We start from the raw sequence: 21602 nt of genomic DNA, 5'->3' as shown, positions 1-21602 counted from the left end.
TGCATGTAGATAAAGTCTTCTGTTGCTCACTGACCTCATTCAGTACTACACTCCTGCAGCATGGAGTTGTCTGGTGTGCTGACAGACCAAAACATCTGCTGATGTGGCCACTGGACACAGACAGAATGAAGAGGGAAAGGTCAGATTTTATGATCCAAAGCAAATTTAATTAAATGGTTAACATTATTTAAACTTAAATACATTCTGTCAACATATTTAAGCCATATGTTTGTTTACTTTAAATCAGCAATGCTGAAATAGGTTTCTTACTGAAAACAATGAGTTTGAGGAATTTCTTCTCAGAAAAAGATCTGGAAAAATGTAGCATTTCATCACTTGCTCAGCAGTGAATGGGTGCCGTCAGAATGAGAGTCCAAACAGCTGATAAAAACATCACAATAATCCACATAACTCTAGTACATAAATTAATGACTTGTAGATTATTATTACTTGTAGATTATTGTGATGTTTTTATCAGCTGTTTGGACTCTCACTCTGACGGCACCCATTCACTGCAGAGGATCCATTGGTGAGCAAGTGATGTAATGTTACATTTCTCCAAACCTGTTCATGTGTAGAAACAAACCCATCTACATCTTGGATGACTCGAGGCTTAGTAAATCCTAAGCAAATTTTCATTTTTGGGTCAACTATTGCTTTAAACTCAATTTCACATTTTCAGAGATCATGTACCATGTCAGAAAATACACCTAATTGTAATTCAGCTCTCACTGTGGGGTCTGTAGCTGAGAAAGCCTTTAGCACCAAGAAATTATATTACACCCTTGACCTCGTCCTGCTGCCAGTGATGAATTTTTATGGCCAGGTTGTTTGTTCATCGCTGGAGACATATGCAAAGGTAATGGCCTCAATCACTGCCAGTGTTCACTTGATTTTCAAGGGTTTGTTGATTTTGTCATAAGTTACAGTGTGGAAATCAGAATTTGAACTTGTGAATTGAACTAATTTAATGATCATAGGCCATCTCTGGACCATCATGTCACCTCGTTAATATTCATGAGTCAATATAGTATTATCATGCCGTGAAGATATGCAGGAATTATGTGGCCAGTTTGCCACATAATGATAATGGTACTTGAGATACAGTACCAGACTAGCTTGTTCATTTGCTGAAATCTTTCACATGTATTTATCTACTTGTGTTCAGGTTGGATGGTAGAAGAAAAAATAAATAAATAAATATATATATATATATTAGTGGTGGGCCGTTATCGGCGTTAAAGCTGCAGTCGGTAACTTTTGATGCTCTAGCGGTCCAACATCCATTAAAGCATCCAAACACAAGACGCGGAAAAGCTGAACAGAGTAGCTGGTTACTCGCATGCTGTGTTCGGTGCGGAGAGAGAGATAGCCGCGTATCACGGACAGCGACACTGAACCAAGCTCTCTTCTGCGAAGTTCTCTTTGAAGTCCCTCCTGCACAGGGACGGATCTACCGGGGTGGCATAGGGTGGCAAATGCCACCCCAGTTGGCAGCAACTAATTAAAGGTTATGGCCAATTTGAACATTTACGAGCGCAAATCTTTCGTGATTCGTGATCCCGAACTCCCGAACTGACTCAAATGATTCGCGAACCCGCTCCGAACTCTCGAACTGATTCAAATGATTAGCGTACACACACACACACACACACACACACACACACACACATATATATATATATATATATATATATATATATATATAAAGACCATGGTTCAACCATAATTGAACCTTATGAAGCTACGAGAATACAAAACAAAAATAACGACTTTATTCAGCGATTTCTTCGTGTGGTTCTATTGACATACTGTAGAATGTCCATCTCTCTTAGTTCATCATCTGTATATTCTGGTAAGGCTGGGCAAAAAATCTCTGTATAAATCTTCAGACATGTTTACGAAGACTGTTTTATGTACAGTGTGTGTCCTCCTCTGCCTGTAAACAGGGTGCAGTGCATGCATAGTGGTACTCGTGAAAACTGACATGACAAGAAACTGTTGAACAAAGCTGGTATTTTTGTTTTCTTAGTGCACAAATTTTTTTTTCATAGCTTCATAAAACTGCAGTTGAACCACTGATGTCACATGGTCTGTTTTAACAATGTTCCTACTACATTTCTGGGCCTTGAACATTTCAGTTATAGTCAGTTGTATTGTATAGTTCTCTGATTTCATCAAAAATATCTTAATTTGTGTTGGGTTAGGAACGACATGAGGCTGAGTAATTAATGACAAAATCTTCATATTTGGGTGAAGTATCCCTTTAATATGGGCTATTTCCTGCAAAAATACTGTAATAAACTTTTTTGGGGAAAAATGTATAACTTTATTCAGAAGATATGCGTTTAAATGATCAAAAGTGACTGTAAAGGCATTAATAATATTACAAAAGGTTTTCTATTTCAAATAAATGCTGTTCTTTTGAACTTTCATAAAAGACTCCTAAAAAAATACATATCAGTTTCCATTAAAAAACATTTAGCAGCACAACCGTTTTCAACATTGATAATAATGAGAAATGTTCCTTGAGCAGCAAATCAGCATATTAGAATGATTTCTGAAGGATCACGTGACACTGAAAACTAGAATAATGATGCTAAAAATTCAGGTTAATCTTATCACACTTAAAAAAGAAAAATATTGAAATTGAAACTGCCATAAGATTTCACAATATTACTGGATTTATCTTGCTAAATCTGATTTCCCTGCATTTGATGACCAGACAGTATATAAGCAGAAACGAAGTACTAAAAGAAGAAAATCAGATCAATTTCCTTTCAAAATGAATTAAATTCCTTCAGTAATTACTGTTAGTGAGCCACAGCTGTGGATTCCTGTGGGAAAAGAACCCATATAATGAACACTGGTGCTTGAACATGATTCTGGAGCGGAGCTGATTTCTGAATGATTAAAATCTACACTATCGAGGCACAGCACGTATCTGGAAGGGTTCAGGACCAGATGAGACGCTGATAGTTCCTTTCAGACTCAACGTTTGTCCCTCAAGAGGCAGGAAGGTGTAACGCTGCATCAGAGACGTGAAGAAGAGGAAGAGCTCCATTCGAGCGAGCTGCTCACCTGGACACATCCTCTTACCTGGAAAGCAGGCTCTGGATCAGTAAACTCAGAGTTAACTCACAGTACTACAGCTGAAAGGACAACGACCTACCTATTGAAAATGGGATGAAATGGTCTTTCTTCAAAAACTTGCCATTTTCATCCAGAAAGTGAGCAGGATTGAATTCATACGGAGTGCTGAACTCATTCTTATCCTGTAGGACTGACTTCAGCAGTGGCATCACTACCACACCCTGTGATAAACCAACAGAAGTTGCAGATTCATTCACAGACATATAGTGGGGCTCGAAAGTTTGGGCACCCTTCGCAGAATCTGTGAAAATGTGAATAGTTTTCAAGAAATAAGAGAGATCATACTAAATGCATGTTATTTTTAATTTAGTTCTGTCCTGAGTAAGATATTGTACATAAAAGATGTTTACATTTAGTCCACAAGTCAAAAAAAAAAAATCGCTGAAATCATTAAAATAACCCCATTCATAAGTTTGGGAACCCTTGGTTCTTAATACTGTGTGCTGTTACCTGATGATCCTCGACTGTCTTTCTGTTTTGTGATGGTTGTGCATGAGTCCCTTGTTTGTTCTGAACAGTTAAACTGAGAACTGTTCTTCAGAAAAATCTTTAAGCTCCTGCAGATTCTTCAGTTTTCCATCATCTTTGCATATTTGAACCCATTCCAGCAGTGACTTTATGATTTTGAGATACATCTTATCACACTGAGGATAATTAAGGGACTCAAACACAACTATTAAAAAAGGTTCAAACATTCACTGATGCTTCAGAAGGAAACGGGATGCATTAAGAGTTGGGGGGTGAAAACTTTTGAACAGGATGAAGATGGCCAAATTGTTTTTATTTTGTTGAAATAGAATTTTTTTCCCATTTAGTTCTGCCCTTCGTAAGCAACAGAAGATACTTGTATGTTTCCCGGATCACAAATAAAGTACAATTTACCTTGATCTTCAAATTCCAAAAGTTTTCACCCCACTCTTCCCCCCCCCCCCCCAATCTTAATCTTTTAAAAGTGGTGTTTGAGTGCCTCAGTTGTCCTCAGTGTGAAAAGTTGTCTCTTAAAATCATACAGTTACTGCTGGAAAGGGTTCAAAAATGCAAAGATGCTGGAAAACTGAAGAATCTGTTTAACAGTTAAACTCTTAATGCACAACCATCACAAAACAGAAAGACAGTCGAGGATCATCAGGTAACAGAACACAGTATTAAGAACCAAGGGTTCCCAAATTTATGAATGGGGTTATTTTAATGATTTCAGCGATTTATTTTGTCTTTTGGACTAAATGTAAACATCTTTTATGTACAATATCTTACTCAGGAGAGAACTAAATAAAAAATAACATGCTTTTAGTAGGATCTCTCTTATTTCTTTTTAATCATTCACAGATTCTGCAAGGGGTGCCCAAACTTTCGAGCCCCACTGTAAATGCTGTATGGTGCAAGACGCAAAAACCAAATAACCTTCGGGATGAGACGTCCTCCCACTGTCGTGTCCTTGTTGGCCATTCTGGGAGGCGTGAAGGTAACAATGTTGGCAAACCTCTGGATTTCATGGATCACTGCATAGGTGTACGGCAGATTTGTTCGGTCATCCATCAGTGGTTGGCGTGTCTGTCCAATCACCTGATCGATCTCAGACTGGACTTTCTCTGAGTCAACGAAGAGCATGCTGATGGTCGTTTTTGAAGGCAAGCAACAGGAAATGACTATTTTGATCGATTGCTATCCCACCTTGTACCTCTGGGTACTTGATCATGAAGAGTAAGGCCCATCTGAGTGTGTTAGAGGTGGTTTCTGTCCCTGCTCCAAACAGATCCACCACACAGTACATCAGGTTGTCCTCAGTGAACTCCGCCTCACTGTCCTTACACTGGGAATGATGAAATACAAAAAAACAGAGGAAAAATTTTTATTTCACATATGCAAAAAATATATATATTATTTAATAATGTATAATATATATATACAAATTTCAGATCTGTTTTTAATCCGTTTCAAAACATACTTCATTTTAAATTCAGTAGTTATGTTTCACTATAAATGCTGTAACTTCATCATTATTAGGCAAAAAGCATCTTTCTGTAGGTCAGACATGAAAATTTACAAAAGAGGTGCTAACGCATGTCCCGACTACCAATAACGGTCTCTTAAAAGAACAGAAATACACCGATACCTTCTCAATCTCTTCCAGATAACAGTCGATGTAGTCTCTGGGGTTGGACGGGTCTCTCTCCTCCTTGTGTTTTCTGATTTCCTCCTGCAGGAAGGGTTTCAGTTTAGATATGCTGGCGAAGGCCGTGTGGTGTTTTCCAGGCAGCATCGACATGAGGGTGGGAAACTGATTATATAACTGGAAAGAGACAAATAAAGGACAAACAATGCAATACTTTTCAGAAAACATGAAATTTGGGTTAAGTGACAAGTACTATGCTACAGCATTCATTTCGTTTCAGTTTATTAACTAGTTTTTGGGTTAGTCTTTTTATTAGCCTTGTGAAAGCAGGCTGATCTCGTACCCGTCCCCAGTTCGAGATGGGAAGCTGTAAGAATTCATCTAAATACTTCTGCATCAGATGAAAATTGTGGTCATCATACTCAAACCTGTGACCAAACACCAACCCACAGATTATATTAGCCACAGCATCCGTCACAAAATGCTGAGGGTCGAAGGGCAAACCTAGAAACACAATAGAGAAAGAAAAGAGCAATGTTATGAGGTCAAAATGCTTTTATTCACACATTTGCTCACAATTATGGAATTGATTTTTTATTTTTATTTTTACATTTTATTTTTTTATCATTTATGATCATTTTTTGTACTTATTATTATTTTATTACTTAATGCATTTATGATATTTTATTTTATTTTAATATTTAATATTAAATTATTGTCAGTTATATTGTTTAAAGGTTATTTATTATCATTACATTTTATAGTTTTTTTTTATGATGATTATTAGTATTAGTATAATTAGCTATTATTATTAAAACATTTTTTTACAGGTACAAAACAAATCCCGGATTTTCAATGTGGTCTCAGACTTTTGAATCTCACTGTGTATGTATTTAAACGAAAAGAGAAAAATTCAATAAGATGATCTCTCATGTGGTTTCCTATATATTTGACCTTCAAGGGACACTTGCACTTGCAGATGGTGGCCTGTAGAGGACAGTATGTACATAAGGCCCTTCAAGACATGATTGTGACACTGAAAATGTCCCTTCCTGGTTTTGAAACATTTCACTGGAGTTTTGGTATAAGGATGACAGCAATCTTGTTTGTAGAGTAGAAAAAAATGGTGTTTATCCCTACTGACCTCGTTCAGTCTGTATAGAGTCACAGAGAAAGCGACACTCCTGCAGGATGAAGTTTTCTAGAGTTTTCTTCCCCACACCAAAGTATTTTAGAGTCGCCAGAGCAAAACGCCTCTGCTGACGCCACATGTGTCCGCTGGACATAATAAGACCTAAACAGACAGAATGAAGTGTGCATTTTAGAATGAAAGTCATTTCTGATTTTGCCGGTATTAAATCTGATTGCTCCAATATCGCTTTTTCTGCATCTGTACCTTTCCCTTTACTGAGCTTGTCAACTATAGGGAAGTACGGCCGGTCTGTGAAGATGTCCGCCTGCTCCACAAACGCCTCTTTGAAACTCTCGTATCCAGTGAGCAGTATGCAAGGTTTGTTTCCCAGATACAGTGTGCTCACATCTCCATACCTCTCAGCAATCTGATCGACATGATCTGGACATGTTACACATTCACTCAGAATTGTTTAACACATTTGCATATGATATGTGACTTACCCTCTGAAAGGCACCAAGAGGATCACTAAAGCCTATATTTAAAAAGTTTCCAACCAAAGGCAGGGGGAAGGGTCCTGGCGGCATGTTGTTTGTAAGAACATCTCGCAGGTGTTTGACCAGCAGCAGCACACACAGAAAGATCAGGAGACCCTGAACATCCATCCACTGACCCATCAGCTGTGACAGAACTGACGCCATGCTTACTGATACTAGAGGCAGGTTACACACAAATATATCATTTATAAATTCATTAAAAAAAAAAAAATATATATATATATATATATATATATATATATATATATATATATATATATATATATATATATATATATATAAATAATCAAAATTGTATATTTTAATAATATGGACCAAAGATAAAATGAACTAATACTATACAATTGCATTTGTATTAATTAACATTAACAAAGCATAATAAATACTTTAACAAATGTAGTGCTTATTGTGAGTTAATGTTAACCAATGCAATAACGAATGCTTCCTTATGTAAAGAGTTACCCATTAAATATAAATTGGTGGGACGTGTTGTGTCTCACATCTCAAGAATCAGTGAGTTTCTGACTAATAGTCCTGAACTTTCAAACGCTGTCCGCTGAACTAGGACATTGAATTTGAAACATGTCAAAGAGAAAATACTGCTAATTATCATACAGGTCCCATTGAGGAACTCGGATCAGATAAATCAATTCACACAAGAAAATATATTACACTCTTGACCTTGCAAACGCATGAATGTTGTCAGTTATGAATTTTTATGACATACTTCTGTGGCACCTGATGTGTATGAAGCGGCGATGGCCTACTTTCCTACAGATGTTTAGTGCATTATTGTTTTATTAGCAGGCTTTAGAGAAAAACTTCCATAAAATCTCCTTCAGCTCCATCTGAGAACTGCTTCCTAACTGAATAAAGCCGAATAATCAAGTACAAGCAGGATGGCTGTTGGGCCAGAAACACAACTATCTGAATGTTAATATGGGCTAATTACAATCGCATCTCCACTTGCCTTCATGCTTGATCCCATTTAAGGCTTATGGAATTGTGGTAACATTTCATTATTGTGCTAAAACACACTTCATTAATTTTAATAAGCGGGTGGAGATAATTGGCTGTTCTTAATGTCACAACCGCAGCAGATCAGACTCAAACTGAGGAGTGCGAGTTCACACACAAACACAATAAATTACATACTAACTTAACTTTCTACTCATTGCATAATGTGTTTATATACACACACGTTTCATGGCCTAACCCTTGCAAACTAATACTGCATAATCTGCAGTGCATAACAGTGCAAACTGTAACACTCAATGCCCAAAAACTGTCCAACTTGCATGAATACTGAACTTATTATTATTATTTTTTTAACTGGAAATAACCCCAACCCTAATAGTTAAAAAAATAGTTAAGAAAAAAACTAAACATGTCAAGTTCTGTGTAATTTGTGCCAGTTTTACAGTACATTTAAAAATGATAATCATGATAAAGATAAAAATAAAAACCTGACCTTAACCAAGTAAAAAGCATAGAATTCATGCAAATGAGCATCAGTAAATGTTTTCACCTTTTGTAATAGTGGTGTATGAGTCCCTCAGTTGTTCTTAGTGTGAAAATATGGATCTCAAAATCATACTATTTGGAAAATTTTTCAAATATGCAGAAGATGAAAACTGAAGAATGTGGAGGAGCTGGAGGATTTTTCTGAAGAACAGCAGGCAGTTGAGCTGCTCAGGACTAACAAGGGACTCATGAACAACCAGGATTAACACATTAAGATTCAGGGGTAGCTATTGTATGTAAACTTTTGAATGGGGTCAATTTTATAAATTCAGTCATTATATATATATATATATAATGACTGAATTTATAAAATTGACCCCATTCAAAAGTCTACATACAATTTATATATATATATATATATATATATATATATATATATATATATATATATATATATATATATATATATATATATATATATATTTGTGTATATATATATATATACACACACACACACACACACACACAAATCGGTACGAGGCTTTCGGTTCGGTACGCGGTACTTATTATGTACCGAACGGTTCGTTTGACTAATTAATTATATGGAAAATAAATAAAAAATTGTGAAATATAATGATATGCGTTCAACAAGGTAGCCCAATAACCCAAACGACATAACAGGCAACTCCCCTGACACCCCCGAAGAAGAAAAAGACACCAACTTATATGTTTATGTTAGGCTACTCAGTCAGGCGCTCGCTCACTCAGTACGCGCTGAAGTCTCGTTGCAAAATGGCCAATGCGTTTAACAGACCAGAAATAGAAGATCCTCCAATTACCAACAGGTCTGGTGTTTGAGTGCACTTTACCAATCGATCGGGGCATCCAAACAAGCACGGAAATCAAAATGGACTAACTTTAGTACTGTACTGTGTCTGAATTTCCTGAGCAGTACGATACAATTAACAGGCCTGCACGTTATTAGATAGAAGAACTGTTATAAATAGAACGTATGCACGGGCAGTTTTGAAAACTCCACCTACTTTGCTCTTGGCATAGTGCAGCGCAAATCGCGTTGTATCTGAAGCGCATACCGCGTCCTGTGTGAAAGACCCTTTAGCCATTTTCCAACGAGCCTTCAGCGCGTACTGAGTGAGCGATCGCCTTACTCTGTAGTGGAAAACGCAGGTTTTAAGAACATGCGTAATTGAGCCCCGTTACAATATTCCTTCACGAGCTCATTTCAGCCAGACCGTAATTCCTGCTTTGTTCCAAAAAACATAAGACCTATAGAGAACCAATTGAGTAAAAACACACTCAATATAATGAGTTATAGAGTTCCATATAAAAAGTTACATCTTTGTATTTGTTAATAACTACTACAACAATATAACATTTTCATTTTTTTATAAGGAGCTTTTTTTGTTTTATACAGTATGCTGCTAAGAAAACACCATAGAAGATGGGTAAAGAATAGCTCCATCATTGTTCAATGTAAAAAAATAAAAAATAAAAACATACTTTGTTAGTTTTAATAAATAAAGCATTTTTTTTAAATCAAGGAAATTTATCTGCCATTTTTTTCTTTTTGCTGTATCTAAAACGTACCGAACCGAACCGAACCGTGACACCAGTGAATCGTATCTAACCGAACCTTGAATTTTGTGAACCGTTACACCCCTAATAAATATATATATATATATATATATATATATATATATATATATATATATATATATATATATATACTTCCATACAGAAATACAGATTTTTAAAGCATGAATCGAATAAACTAATCTGACTAACTTAACACATTTAATTCATTTTTGTATGGAAGATTTCAATAAAACGTTGTGGTCTACCGTTGATATCATTTCCAATTTTATATAACGTTAAATACGTTTTTAAAATTGTTTCTGAATGTCTATTCAAATATATTTAAATTTTATTTATCACTGGTATTTTTTTAAGAATGTCCTGATTTTGAAACTCAGAGGTTTAGTATAATTTATTATTTTAAAAGGGACTTTTGCCACCTATAACTTTAGAAAGTAGGTAACGTTAACGTTAGAAGAAATCAAACCGCTAAAAGTCCCTTCATGGTAAAGGCGTTAACATTATCATTAAAAACACAACAAAGTTGGACTTTCTCCCCGACTGGGAGTTTACCTCACAAACGCAGCTGCAACACAAGCTGCATCGTAACGTTAAACACTGCATAGAAATAGATGTGTGTACTTACGAGCACTCTGTTTATTAATAAAAAATGAACGGCCGTGGAAATATAAACGCAGAGCCGCTCATATGAAAAAACTGCAGGCGACTTTCAGCGAACGAGGAAGTGCGGAATGTTGTGATGACGTCACTACGCGCCAGCCTACTTCTTGACGTCAATGCGCATACACTCAGAATAAAAACAAAACAGTGGGAATATGAGTTATTTAATATTCATAATAGACAGTATAGTAAAAGTGTGATAGTTATTATACATGTATAAAATGTAATTATAAATATTAGGATTTCTGCACATTGGAAACCTTTGCACATCACCTTTCTGACCAGAAGACTAACTTTTGTTCTGCTTGCATTAATTAATATCACTGAAAAAGTGCCCACTAATAACTTTTTTAGATCTTCATAATGTGCCAGGCTTTGTTTTTGTAGCTGAAACAATTATGTAAAAATAAATACCAAGCAAGTTGTTTTAGATAAATTAGACATGATGTCACACATTTATTAAGGTGACTTTTGTGGCATTAGTGTAAGATACAGGACATGACATGAACCAAAAAAATAAATAAATAAATAAAATAAAATCTGTGTTTTTCTACAACTTTTGTAACATATTTTGATTATTGTTACATGGCATGACTGGACATATGAATTAGGACTACAACAAAACAAGTTTAGTATTTTTTGCAATTTTGTGACATCTGACATAACAATTATTACACTTTGGCTACAAAGGTCATAACAAGTTACTGATATGGCAGGAGTGGCCAGGTAAACTGCCTAGAGCTATTTTTCTCTTCTTTTTTTTACTTTTATTGTTAAAAATGTATGAAAGAGAGGACAGCAGAAGTTGACAAAGTTTGAAATATTTGATTATGCCTTTTTAATACACACTTACTTTAATATCTGTTTAAAAATGTGATTAAGCTTCATTATGATGAACATCTGCAATGAAACCTGAAATTATAGCCCTTTTAGTCGTGAAGTAAACAGAGATATGTATTTTTTAGGACATTTTGTCTACATATAACTCACATATATTATCAAAAGTCTATTTAACTGCAGTTTTCTACCATTTAAATATATATTTTCAGTGAGAAGTGTTTGTGTAGAATCTCTCATCTCTCTATTATAAAACACATTTTTGGTAAAATGGCTTAGATGAAAAAGCCATTGTGGATTAACTACTGATCAAGGGCTGTTTATCTAAACCATCTTCGTTACTTAAAATTTCAAAATTTCAAGCTGTAGGGAGAAGATCTCCAAGCATTTCTGTTTTTAAGCAGCAGAGTCGATCACAAGAAACCTGAAATTGAGTAAAATGTGAGTATTTGCAAATACCATAAGTACTCAGCCATAAATATCTGCAAAAAGCGGGAAAATCAAACCATAGCAAGTTGCAGGTAGTGTAGGAAATGGATAACAGCAGAACACTATTCTAGATTCACAGTGCATGTCTCCACAAAACAAGAAATAAATAAACCGAAATATTGTGTGACAAGACTGATATGAATGATAAAAAAGTGTCTTTTCTCTTTCACTATTCGATTTGAAAATATAAAGTGTCTCACAGCACTCAATACGGAACATTTAATGTACTTTAAAGTGATTCCATTCCTTCTAAAGTCTCCCAGATTCTTCAGTTTTCCTCATCCCAGGATAAGTCTTCTGCCATGTGACTTCGCCACACCGGCTTTCAACATCACAGACGCTGATCAAACTAAAGCAAATGTGCTTTTCTCCTCACAATAAAGGGCTGGATCAAAGGTGAGAGTTTGGTCTCAGTCAGGTCCCACTGTAAGCTTCACGAGGTAGCTGCGAGGTCTCATCGATGGTGACCACCAGTTCTTCCGGCTTAATGGTGCTCGGGCAGTCAGAGTGATTGTACACGATGCAGCAAGTGTCGGCTGGATGTGAGAGTTCGCTCATTTCATTCATGCTGCTGCTGATGCAGTTCACCTCACTCTTGCTCCTGCGGTTGTCTGAACGGGGCCCAAACACCCACTCTGATGAGAGACACAGATTACAGATGATTATCAGTCACATCGAGACTCAAATGGATCCAGAAGGGACATTAACTTTGTGACAGGCAAGCTGGGACAATATAAAAATGGATAAGCATTATTCTAGATGCTGACTGGCCAGTAAAGCATTCCAGTCATGCTGAAGGACGTACTGCACAGCAACAGCTCTGATGTTAAACACCTGTTCTCAGGCATCCATAGAGACCAATTATTAAGCTTAGTTTATGAGGCCACACTAATTGAGATGTTTCTGAAAGACGTTCCACAAAATATGAAGCAGCAACTGTTTTCAACATTAAGAAATATTTCCTGAGCAGGAAATCAGGAAGGAATTTTGAAGGATCATATGACACTAAAGACTGGAGTAATGATGCTGAATATTAAGATTTGCATCAAAGGAATAAATTAATTGGTGAGCATAATATATATTTTTTTATATATAAATAAAAAAGTGAACAGAAGTGTGTTTGCAAAAATAATGTTTCAATTACACTTTTTGTCTTAAAAATTTTAACTTGCAGGGTATTGCAAGCCAACAGCGTGTGTTTTTTTTTTTCTCCCATAACACTAAATGGAAAAAAATTACCACCACACATGCTTACATCTGCCTAAGGGTTTCAAAATAGTGCTTCTCAAACAAATGTGTCCTTATGCTCTCCACATTTTAACATTATTGAAGCAGAAGCACAAGACGATGTATAAGAGCCTGTGTAGAATGTTGTTTTGGACAATGAAGAATCTTGGAGTTACAACTATTAACTACTGCATATTAGTTTTTTTCATTCAAGGCTTATTCAGTCTCAATTTTTGACAAAAATTAAATATATTACAGATATTAATCCGCAGGTGTTTTGCTATTATTATTATTATTAATATTATTCAGTACTTATTTTATTATTCTGTATTTTTAAGGTTTTAAAAAAATAAGTAATAAAGACATGATAGGAAGCACAAACCAGAAATGCCAGTAAACAGCCTCTGGCAGCAGAAGTGGGAGGTTAAACCATAGTAATCTGTACTGACAGAGGTGCAGAAATCACACAAGTTTGAGATGAAAATACATATTCATATGCAATGCACTCAAGCACATACATCTGATTACTGATGACAGTAATGTAGCAAGACTTTTGTGAGCCATACACACTTTTACAGATTCATTATTCAAACATTACACACATTATTATTCAAGGACATAAGCTTAAAAATAGGTCTTGATTAAGAGGTATGATTTCAAAAATTAAATAAATCTTAAATGATATGCAGCCCTGCTTTATGAAACAAGTCGGGTGAATCTCACTAAACCTGTCATGAACATGTCCGGATCGTACTTCACAATTCATGAAAACAAAATTGATACTCCAATTAGGAAGCAACAACAGCATCTTTCTGTAATGCAATACACACTACATATTATATATGAGCCGAGGCCTGCTGTCTGACTGCATTAAACACTTTGCAGTTCACCTATTGCGAATTAAAGTGCTACTTGATTAATGATTTATACAACTGTAATGAACCGTCATCTAGGCTGAACGCTCCATAGCTGAAACCACCAGCCTACTGTATATATGCTGCCAAAGGCTGGAATAAATGCATTTGCCTTTGACTCAGAGAGCATGCTGTAATAGATGAGCAGAACTCTGTAGTGCGTGAGTAAACAAATGTGGCTAATAAAAACTTTCCACATAATAATGAATGTATGCCAATTAGGAGAGAAATGAGCATGATAAAATTATCAGGATGTTAAAAAGGATTTTTAAAAAATAAAAATAAAAATAAAAAAAAACTTTGAAAGAATAATGTGTAATATGATGTCTTTTTAAAATGTGCTTGCATTAAACTATTAAATAAATAACATACAACTGAATAAAACACAGTAATTTCTAGCTCATAAGCCATGCTAATATGTGTTCTGCACATGATCACACTGGTGTCAGTTGAAAATGCTATTTAAACAAAATAGATTATTTTCATTGTTTCCCCTTCCAGACAAATGCAAAGGCAAAAGTCACTGCTACTATTCTTAGGTGTCCTGAGTGGTTGCTATTGCTAAGAGGTTTCTAGGAAGTTCAGGGTAGTTGACAGATGATTTCTGTGTGTTCTCTGTGGTTCCTTTTTTCCCCCATGGCATTTTATCATCCACAAAGAAAAAAAACTCCTGTCGCTAAGAGAAATAATGGCACAAAAGTACATTTTGAAGAAACCCTAACCCTATTTTCCTTATCAGACAAAATGTACAGTAAACTAAAGAGAGCATTTGACTGTTGAAAGAAAAAAATACAGTGAGGATCTCACCAAACCGATGATCTTCACATTTACACCTCTCAGGACCGACACAAAAGCACAGAGCAACATCTACAGAAGAGTACAACCAGGGCTTTTGGAGAAATCTCTCAGGTATTGTTGAGTGCTCATGCCCCCTCTCTGCTTCAGTTGTGTGTGTGTGTGTGTGTGTGTGTGTGTGTGTGTGTGTGTGTGTGTCCGACCTGCCTGCTTCATCGCTTCAGGTAACGTCAAGGTCTTTGAAAAACAGAAGTGAGGGACCCTGAAGAAATTAAATGTAATTCTTTTCATCCCCTTCCGGTTACTCAACACTAGCTTTGAGAGAGAACGGGTCGGGAGGCTTGTGGAGGTGAATGTGAATGTACAATGTGAATGTCAAAAGAGGTACATTTCAGAGTTGCATGTCAAAACTGATGCAAACAGTTGTGTCCTCCATCAAGGAAAACTGACCCTAAAAACTGAATATTATGAGTCCATTACCCTCACATACATACTTATCTTATGGAGCAACATTTATGTTTTTAATTTCTGTTCAAAATGCATAGCCAAAATACACAAATATTGTCTAACAGAAAATGATTTACACAAAAAATGACAATAGACTGCAGATCAGTGGTGGACAGTAACGGAGTAGCTTTACTTCGTTACTGTACTTAAGTACATTTTTCAAGTATCTGTACTTTACTGGAGTAGTTTTATTTTGAGCAACTTTTACTTTTACTTCACTACATTCCAAAGCATAAAATCGTACTTTTTACTTCACTACATTTCATAAAACATATCGTTACTCCCTATATCACGTGCTCCGACACGCAGAAGCGGTGTCTGATTCATCATGAACGAACCGAGTCTTTTCAAAATAAAACTTTTAAATCGGATCGCGAATCGCACCAAACGATTCGTTTACTAATTAGAATGATCCGATTGCAGCTGTTCTGGAGTCGATCACTCACTGATTCAAATGAACCGTTTAGTGCGAGTCACCAGAAGTAAGAACCGGGAGATCTTGTGAGCGCGCGTGCGTCTGGTGTTGCTAAAAGTAAGTTATGTCGAAATTTTGGATTAATTATTGTAACTGAAAATCATATTTAGGTCAAAACTGTCAGTTGTTTGGGAACTAAATCCGTCGTAAAGAGAGATCTATTTAAGCCCACTCAAATGCTCGAGTGCAGACGATGCAGACACATCAATTTTAGGTAAGAAAACAACAACAACAACAAAAAAACCTTAAAACAACACAGATTAAATACAATAACTCATGCATGTTCAAATTCACCGCTGCCGTAATGTTAACAGTTTTATTAAAATGTCCTATGTGACGTCTGTTTTTATATTGTTTATCGACAGTGACGTTATACATATGTATATTGTTTGGATTAACTAGACGAGTAGACAGACATGAATGTTCATCGTACTGAAAATAAGTAAATATTGTTAGCTGATGCTAACTGTCTAGCTAACAAGCTTGTTGGTGCTAAGTTGATGTAATTTTTAATAAATGTCCAAATATTTTTATTCAGCCACACACATATATATATATATATATATATATATATATATATATATATATATAGATAGATAGATAGATAGATAGATAGATTACATCTGGGTAGAAAAGAAAGGATGTGATGTTCAGAACATGGTAACTACAGTAATGATCAAAGTGGGAAGAGATGCACCCCGTTTGGCCAGGGGTGTTTTTAAACCACAGACAAGATTTGAGAAGGAAAAAATCATTATTAAATTTTTTTTATTATTTTTTTCCTTAAAATGTTCTTCCTAACTTCAGGCCTTATTATCATGTCATATATACAGTACAGACCAAAAGTTTGGACACACCTTCTCATTCAAAGAGTTTTCTTTATTTTCTTGACTATGAAAATTGTAGATTCACACTGAAGGCATCAAAACTATGAATTAACACATGTGTAATTATATATGGAATTATATACATAACAAAAAAGTGTGAAACAACTGAAAATATGTCATATTGTAGGTTCTTCAAAGTAGCCACCTTTTGCTTTGATTACTGCTTTGCACACTCTTGGCATTCTCTTGATGAGCTTCAAGAGGTAGTCACCTGAAATGGTCTTCCAACAGTCTTGAAGGAGTTCCCCGAGAGATGCTTAGCACTTGTTGGTTCTTTTGCCTTCTGTCTGAGGTCCAGCTCACCCCTAAACCATCTCGATTGGGTTCAGGTTCGGTGACTGTGGAGGCCAGGTCATCTGGCGCAGCACCCCATCACTCTCCTTCTTGCTCAAATAGCCCTTGATGACTTCAGTGTGACTCTACAATCTTCATAGTCATGAAAATAAAGAAAACTCTTTGTATGAGTTTTCCAAACTTTTGGTCTGTACTGTAACTTTGATGTTCTGTAAAACAACTAACTTTAAAATACTTTTTTCTTACTGGTGAAAATCAGATGGTCATCTCTGTTTTCTCTCAGGTAAATCACAGTGTAAGCTTCACAGTGAGCATTACTCTCGTCAGCGTAGTCCATATCAACAACAAAAAATATATTTTGACTCCATATAGTGGTTATTTTGGAAAAAATCCCAGGTATTTTGAGCAGTAGGATTATAAAAAAATGTGCTAATATAAAATTAAATTAAGTAGCCTATGTAAAATTGCAAACATCTATCTTGCAGTACTTTTTTACTTAAGTACATAAAAAATTGAGTACTTTTGTACTTTCACTTGAGTAAAATTGAAAAAGGAGTACTTTTACTTTTACCGGAGTAATATTTTACCATATGTATCTGTACTTTTACTCAAGTACTTGATTTGTGTACTTCGTCCACCACTGCTGCAGATGAATAAGCAGCAGATATGTACAATCTGCTGAAAAACCTTAGAAGGTCCAGCATGAACAGGTTGATCTGTTAAATGGGGATTTTAAGCATTGTTCAGCTGGGAAACCAGGCCAGACTGGTCTTGATTTTTTTTCAACAGTACAATGTACAAAACTGATGCAGACGGAGTTGCATTTATTCAGCTCGTTAGCTATAAATAGTCAAAACACACACCTAATGAAAACTTAAAGAAAACCATATAGCTGGTTTTAGAGGGGGTTTAAGCACGTTTGTTGGTTTAGACTTAGTAGTAGAAAACGGATGCATTTGCATTTGTTTTTAATCTATTATAACAAAAACATTAATATACATGCACAGCGTTTAATAAGAGCGTTGTTTGAATGATCAAATATATTACATTTCCAGAATGCACTTACCCACAAACTCGTGAACGAGATCCTTCACCAGGTGCCCGACGATCGCGTACGCCACAGCCACCACCACCAGCGCGGCCATAACCAGGTACAGCACCGCCTTGGGCAGCTGTATCGAGTCCCTCGGCGGCGTCCTGTAGTCTGTGTACTGCAGGTCACTCTCGGAGTACGAGTATTGAAAGACGTGCTCCATTCCGGACGTGTGATTAGAGTTGAGCGGCGGGTGACTGGCGCTCATGCCGCTCAGGTCGGGCTCCAGAGCCGTCACCATGGTGCTCGTCACCGCTTCCACCCGGTCCATACTCTGATGAACAAATCCCGCTGATTTATTCACAAGAGGCAAGATTTGAGAGAGAAAATAGCTCCAGTCCTTGATGGCTGTGGTGTTGCATAAAAACATAATGCCTTTGGATGTTAGCCTATCACTTCTGGTGGAAGTGACCTCCGGCATCACCGGTGATAGTTGCGCCAAACTCTTTCTGAAGTCTCTTTCAGTCTATCCAAATGCTGATATCAGTTCCCTTATACACGAATGTCATGACCCCTGGGTTAATAATATGCAGCTTGCAAATGTTCAAATGATTTGGAAATAAAACTACAGCTTTAGAATTATGCATACCATTTCACAACATAACTCCCAAATTCAGTATCACAGCACTATAATGAGATAACATAGAACTAAATGTTCTGCAGTAGGAGCTTTGCGTATAAATAATTGGTACGCTGTATTCTATTCAGAACATTCCCAAATTCCACGTATGCGACGATCGTTCGCGTCCATAAAAATTCGAAAAGATCTAGGAATATTCTGTAACACCTCGTTGAAATGAATACCTTTCATTCTAATCAGACCGTTTCCAAGTGTCACATAATCACGATGTTTGTGATGATCTTTCGAGTCATGTTTCCTCTTTTAATAAGATAAAATGCAAACAAACGTTCTTTAAATGACAAATGGTGCAGTATGATAGGAGTTTTGAGTATAAAACATAAAACATACCGGTTTCTGAATAAACAAACGCCTATGCAGGACATTCACAAATACAGCGTTCCCCTGAAAAGTATTTCCAAATAAACACGATCCTTGCGACAATCGTTCGCGTCCATAAAAAGTCGATAAAAGTACGAAAAATCCCTCCAGCAGACTACTGTCGTAACCTATACGTCATTTTGATAATGTCTCATAACTATGCAAAAATCCTAAAGTCGTGTCGCTCTCCAAGAAAGCGTTTCCACAAGCAAGACATTTGCGAGCTTCGTTCGAGTCCATAAAAAAGTCCTTAAGAGTAATAAAGATCCCTCAGCGGGTCTTCACGTCAAACGCGCAGACGGACCGATCAAATGTAACGTCAGCACGTCAGCATTTTCATCACAAGCTCCAAACACGCGCGTTGATTTTGTATGATGTGGGTGGCCGGGGGATTCAAAGCGAGTGCGTTCAAGATCGTAACGGGGGTCGCCTTCAGCAAATCTAACCCCATGTTGACCTGGAAACGGGTTTCGTGGGGGGTTTGCATCCTTTTCCCAAGGTAGAATAAGGACGACGCGCCACTCGCTCGCGCTTCCAGCCACCACTGAGAGCGCGTGCAGACAGCTGAAGGGAGCGCGGTGATGAATCCTAATTTTTGAGCTACTTCAAAACACTTAAAACATTAGCTTTTGTCATAAGTGAAATTTTCACACGGAAAAGGGCATCTTCTTAGCAAAAAAAAAAAAAAAAAAAAAAAATAGGTTTGGGTATTTTTTTGGCCATTAACCATTGATTTGTTGAAGGACAAGGTTGAAGGAGACTATGCAAAATCGACGGATATGTGTTTAGTATTATAAAAAATATCACATTTAAACATCACCATCACTAGCAGGGTGATAATGGTGGTCCAGGACCTCAACCCCCAGGACAAACCTCTGCGGTTATCTCATCCGAACTATCTATAACTAGCCGTGCGCGCCACAAAAATCACGTGTTCCCTTTTTCTGATCACGTCGTGAGATATCCTCTAGCTTCTGCTGATAAGAGATGAGGAGACCGAGCGAAAACATCCTTCGTGTTGTGACCTGTGCCTCACGACTCCAAGAGCCGGAGAGAAAGAGATATACAGCATATCTTTAAAATTGTCTTAATGTGACCAACTTTCCTGCAACATTATGAATCTATGTGAACCATCTGAATTTATTCCCTTTTATATATATATATATATATATATATATATATATATATATATATATATATATATATATATATATATATATATATATATATATATATATATATATATATAAAATCATAAAATTTATATTACATAAAATTCAAGGCATTGATGTTTGCCTACAAAACTACCACTGGCTCTGCACCCATTTACCTAAATTTGTCACTTCAGACTTATGTGCCCTCTAGAAGCTTGCGTTCTGCAAGTGAACGTCGCTTGATTGTGCCATACCAAAGAGGCACAAAGTCACTTTTACGGACGTTTAAATTAAATGTACCCTTCTGGTGGAATGAACTCCCCAACTCAATCAGAGCAGCTGAGTCTTTAGCCATCTTCAAGAATCGGCTTAAAACACATCTCTTCCATCTTTATTTGACCCTCTAACTTTAACACTCACTATTCTACTTCTATTCTTTAAAAAAATCTAACTACCTTTCTAATCTTTTTGTATTCTATTTTCTTTTCATTTATTATGCAATTGTATATGTATGTGTGTGTGTGTGTGTATGTGTAAAGACCTCTAACTAGCTTGCTCTATTCTTTTATTTTTTTAAAAACCCATCCTACGTGTACTGTGTTAACCTAACTGAGACTTGTTATAGCACTTATATATCATTGCTCTTTTTGTTGTTTTTGATTGCATCCACTGTCTTCATCTGTAAGTCGCTTTGGATAAAAGCGTCTGCTAAATGAATAAATATAAATATATAAATATATAAATATATATATATATATATATATATATATATATATATATATATATATATATACCAGGCATACACAATGGTAACATCTAAATTAATTGGTTTTAACTCGAAAACGTATTTAACTCGAATACGTAATAATGAAGTAAATCAAAGAGACTGTTCACCTGAAAATGTAAACTGTCATAATTTACTCACCATCAAATAGTTCCAAATCTGTATGAATTTCTTTGTTCTCTTGAACACCAATATATGTTGGTAAACAAACAGTTGCTAGCGAATGACTTCCATATTATACACTTCTCACAGTGCAGTTCGATGTTTTAAGAGGGGTTTTCGAGTTATTTATGGTGGAATACTAGAGGGTATAACTTGCCAAACACCTGATTATAAAGATAGTGAGACCAGCTAAAACCAAGAACCAGAGATACTGGTTTAAGATGTTTTGTTATAAAGATGATTTAATGAAACACAAAACTGCCCAATTAGTGACGTACCTGAAATAAC

At 36.1% G+C, this 21602-nt stretch overlaps 3 protein-coding genes across 4 annotated transcripts in view; all 3 read right to left on the bottom strand.

Moving 5' to 3' along the window:
- Positions 1-314, bottom strand: part of LOC128011550 (cytochrome P450 2J4-like) — a 30506-nt gene extending 30192 nt beyond the window's left edge. For both annotated transcript variants that reach the window (XM_052594064.1, XM_052594063.1), the window contains exon 1: positions 35-314. The gene's annotated coding sequence lies outside the window, so the exon portion shown is untranslated. The remainder of the gene's footprint in view (positions 1-34) is intronic.
- Positions 315-2228: 1914 nt separating this feature from the next.
- On the bottom strand, positions 2229-10785 carry LOC128011548 (cytochrome P450 2C31). The gene is made up of 10 exons (XM_052594059.1): positions 10662-10785; positions 6902-7110; positions 6663-6825; positions 6411-6560; positions 5610-5770; positions 5267-5443; positions 4825-4963; positions 4555-4742; positions 3173-3314; positions 2229-3099 (listed from the first exon to the last, which is right to left on the bottom strand). The coding sequence occupies exons 2-10, from the start codon at positions 7097-7099 to the stop codon at positions 2924-2926; spliced, it is 1494 nt and encodes a 497-aa protein (XP_052450019.1). The 5' UTR covers positions 7100-7110; positions 10662-10785; the 3' UTR covers positions 2229-2923.
- A 655-nt stretch (positions 10786-11440) lies between these two features.
- On the bottom strand, positions 11441-19753 carry LOC128011203 (uncharacterized). Its single transcript, XM_052593377.1, has 2 exons — positions 18188-19753; positions 11441-12657 (listed from the first exon to the last, which is right to left on the bottom strand). Exons 1-2 carry the CDS (start codon positions 18633-18635, stop codon positions 12437-12439), a joined length of 669 nt encoding a protein of 222 aa, XP_052449337.1. The 5' UTR covers positions 18636-19753; the 3' UTR covers positions 11441-12436.
- Positions 19754-21602: the final 1849 nt, after the last annotated feature.

The sequence above is a fragment of the Carassius gibelio genome, chromosome B23 (assembly GCF_023724105.1).
Source record: "Carassius gibelio isolate Cgi1373 ecotype wild population from Czech Republic chromosome B23, carGib1.2-hapl.c, whole genome shotgun sequence".
NCBI lineage: Eukaryota > Metazoa > Chordata > Actinopteri > Cypriniformes > Cyprinidae > Carassius > Carassius gibelio.
Note: the sequence above shows the minus strand (reverse complement) of the source record. Positions and strands in the feature narration are given on the sequence as shown.